General features: G+C 41.6%; 1 protein-coding gene across 1 annotated transcript; it reads left to right on the forward strand.

Annotated features, from left to right (window-relative positions):
- The first annotated feature begins 439 nt into the window (after nucleotides 1-439).
- On the forward strand, nucleotides 440-2,477 carry LOC106309123. The gene is made up of 3 exons (XM_013746191.1): nucleotides 440-1,214; nucleotides 1,396-1,647; nucleotides 2,053-2,477. The coding sequence occupies exons 1-3, from the start codon at nucleotides 773-775 to the stop codon at nucleotides 2,475-2,477; spliced, it is 1,119 nt and encodes a 372-aa protein (XP_013601645.1). The 5' UTR covers nucleotides 440-772.
- The last annotated feature ends 246 nt before the right edge of the window (nucleotides 2,478-2,723 follow it).

Raw genomic sequence — 2,723 nt, forward strand, 5'->3', positions numbered from 1 at the left:
GAAGAAGGACATACGATGTCCGATGCTAACATCGACCAACTACACCGTATGGTCGATGCGAATGAAAGTGATGCTTCGTTTTATACGAAGTTTGGGATACGATTGATTCAGGGAGCGATGATGCAAAGAAGAACAATATGGCGATTGCTCTAATCTTTCAATCAGTCCCTGAAGCGCTAATACTTCAGATAGGAGAACATGATACATCGAAGAAGATTTGGGAAGCTATCAAATCCCGAAACCTAGGTGTTGATCGCGTGAGAGAAGCGAGGTTACAGACTTTGATGTCTGAGTTCGACAAACTGAAGATGGCAGACACAGACACGATGGATGACTACGCAGGAAAACTTTCAGGCTTAGCATCGAGAGCAGCTGCGTTAGGAGACATAATGGAAGCATCAAAGATGGTAAAGAAGTTTCTAAAGGGACTTCTAAGAACGAAGTTCATTCACATCGTAGCTTCGTTAGAACAAGTGTTGGATCTAAATTCAACGGGATTCGAAGACATTGTTGGGAGATTGAAGGCTTTCGAAGAACACATCAAAGAAGAAACCCAAGATGAAGGTCAATCGAAGCTCATGTTTGGAAAGAATGATATGCAAGGTAGTGGAAGCCATAAAACTCGCGAGGAAGAGGCATAGGCAGAGGTTATGGTGGAAGAGGAAGAGGACAAGGAAGGTCTAATGTTTCTGATGGTCATAACAAAGGAGGAGAAGCTTCAGACAAGACCAAGAAGGACTACTCTAAGGTTAGATGTTGGCGATGCGACAAGATGGGGCACTTCGTGTCACATTGTCCTACACGACCAAGAGAAGAAGCTAACCTAACGGAAACACAAGAAGCAGATGCATTATATATGCATGAAGTAGTATTCCTCAACGAAGAGAGAGTGTTTCCTAAGAGGTTTGATGAATGCGATGGAAATACGAGTATATGGTACCTTGACAATGGTGCAAGTAACCATATGACATGCAAGAGAGAGTTCTTCTCAAACCTAGATGAGAGCATCAAAGGCAAAGTCAAATTCGGTGATGGATCAAACGTCGAGATTGTTGGGAAAGGTTCGATCACGTTCATCGGAAAAACAGGGGAGAGAAGAGCACTCAAAGATATCTACTACATCCCAAGTCTTAAACACAATATCATAAGTCTTGGACAAGCAACCGAGATGGGTTGTGAGGTTAATATGAAAGAAGACTTACTGATGCTGAAAGATCCCCGTGGAAGGCTATTAGTACAAGTCGCAAGGCAACCAAACCGATTGTACAAGACGCCAATGGAGGTTGAATATCCGAAGTGTCTTCAAATACAAGAAACTGATGTTACATGGACGTGGCATGCACGGCTAGGACATGTGAACTTTGAATATGAAAGAAGACTTACTGATGCTGAAAGATCCCCGTGGAAGGCTATTAGTACAAGTCGCAAGGCAACCAAACCGATTGTACAAGACGCTAATGGAGGTTGAATATCCGAAGTGTCTTCAAATACAAGAAACTGATGTTACATGGATGGGGCATGCACGGCTAGGTCATGTGAACTTTGGAGTCATGAAGAATATGGTAGACAAAGAGATGGTAGTAGGGATACCTCAGGTGATACACGAGAAAGATGTGTGCAACGCCTGCTTAGTTGGGAAGCAAACTCGTAAGTCTTTCCCACCTAAAGCAAAGTATCGAGCATCACACGCATTGGAGTTGGTACATGGTGACTTGTGCGGTCCGATATCACCATCAACACCAACAAACAATAGATATGTATTTGTCTTAATTGATGATTACTCAAGATATATGTGGACGATGCTGCTAAGAGAGAAGACTGAAGCGTTCGATCAGTTCAAAAAGTTCAAGGAGTACGTGGAGAATCAAACGAAGCTACAACTCAAGACTTTTTGCACCGATAGAGGAGGAGAGTTCACATCTTCTGATTCCATTCGTTTTTGTGAAGAAAACGGTGTAACTAGACATCTCAATGCATCGTATACACTATCAACAAACGTGGACGAAGAACTAGGATCATTCAAGCTTACTCATATTGATGTTACATAAGAAGGAGATGGTGATGAGCATCAAGATCACCAACACCACGAAGTAGCAGAGAACAACGATGCAAACCAATACCAGCATGTAACATCAAGATATGGTCGTAACATCAGAAAACCAAAGCGGTTCGATGACTACATCCTACTCACTGAAGTTAAAAGTGGCAGACTCTTGCTCACCATCGATGGTGAACCAGAAAGTTACATCGAAGCTGCAGTGATACAAGCTTGGATCGATGCAATGAAGGCAGAGATCGAATCTATCATCCAAAATAAGACCTGGAAGCTCGTCAAGAAGCCGACAGGTGTGAAACCGATAGGTTCGAAGTGTATCTATAAGATCAAGAGGAATGGAGATGGAACGGTGATCAAATACAAAGCAAGGCTAGTCGCAAAAGCCTACGTGCAACAACAAGACATAGACTTCGACGAGTAGCTTTGCCCTTAGGAAAAGATGTAGTTTCTTCCTATATAAAGAGTTTTCATGGAGAGATGTTCCAAAAAAAAAGAAACACATTGAAAGGTTTAGTTTTGAGAGAGTTTCTAAATCTAATAAGAAGAGAAGTTCTTATAATCTTTGTGTTTGTGCAACTTTACATTGGACCTTAAGTTAAATGTACTATATAGCATTTAACAAAATATTAGAGCCTAGCAAGTATGTTGATCGAAAAATATAGCAAAC

Source organism: Brassica oleracea, chromosome C8 (assembly GCF_000695525.1).
Source record: "Brassica oleracea var. oleracea cultivar TO1000 chromosome C8, BOL, whole genome shotgun sequence".
Classification (NCBI taxonomy): Eukaryota; Viridiplantae; Streptophyta; class Magnoliopsida; order Brassicales; family Brassicaceae; genus Brassica; species Brassica oleracea.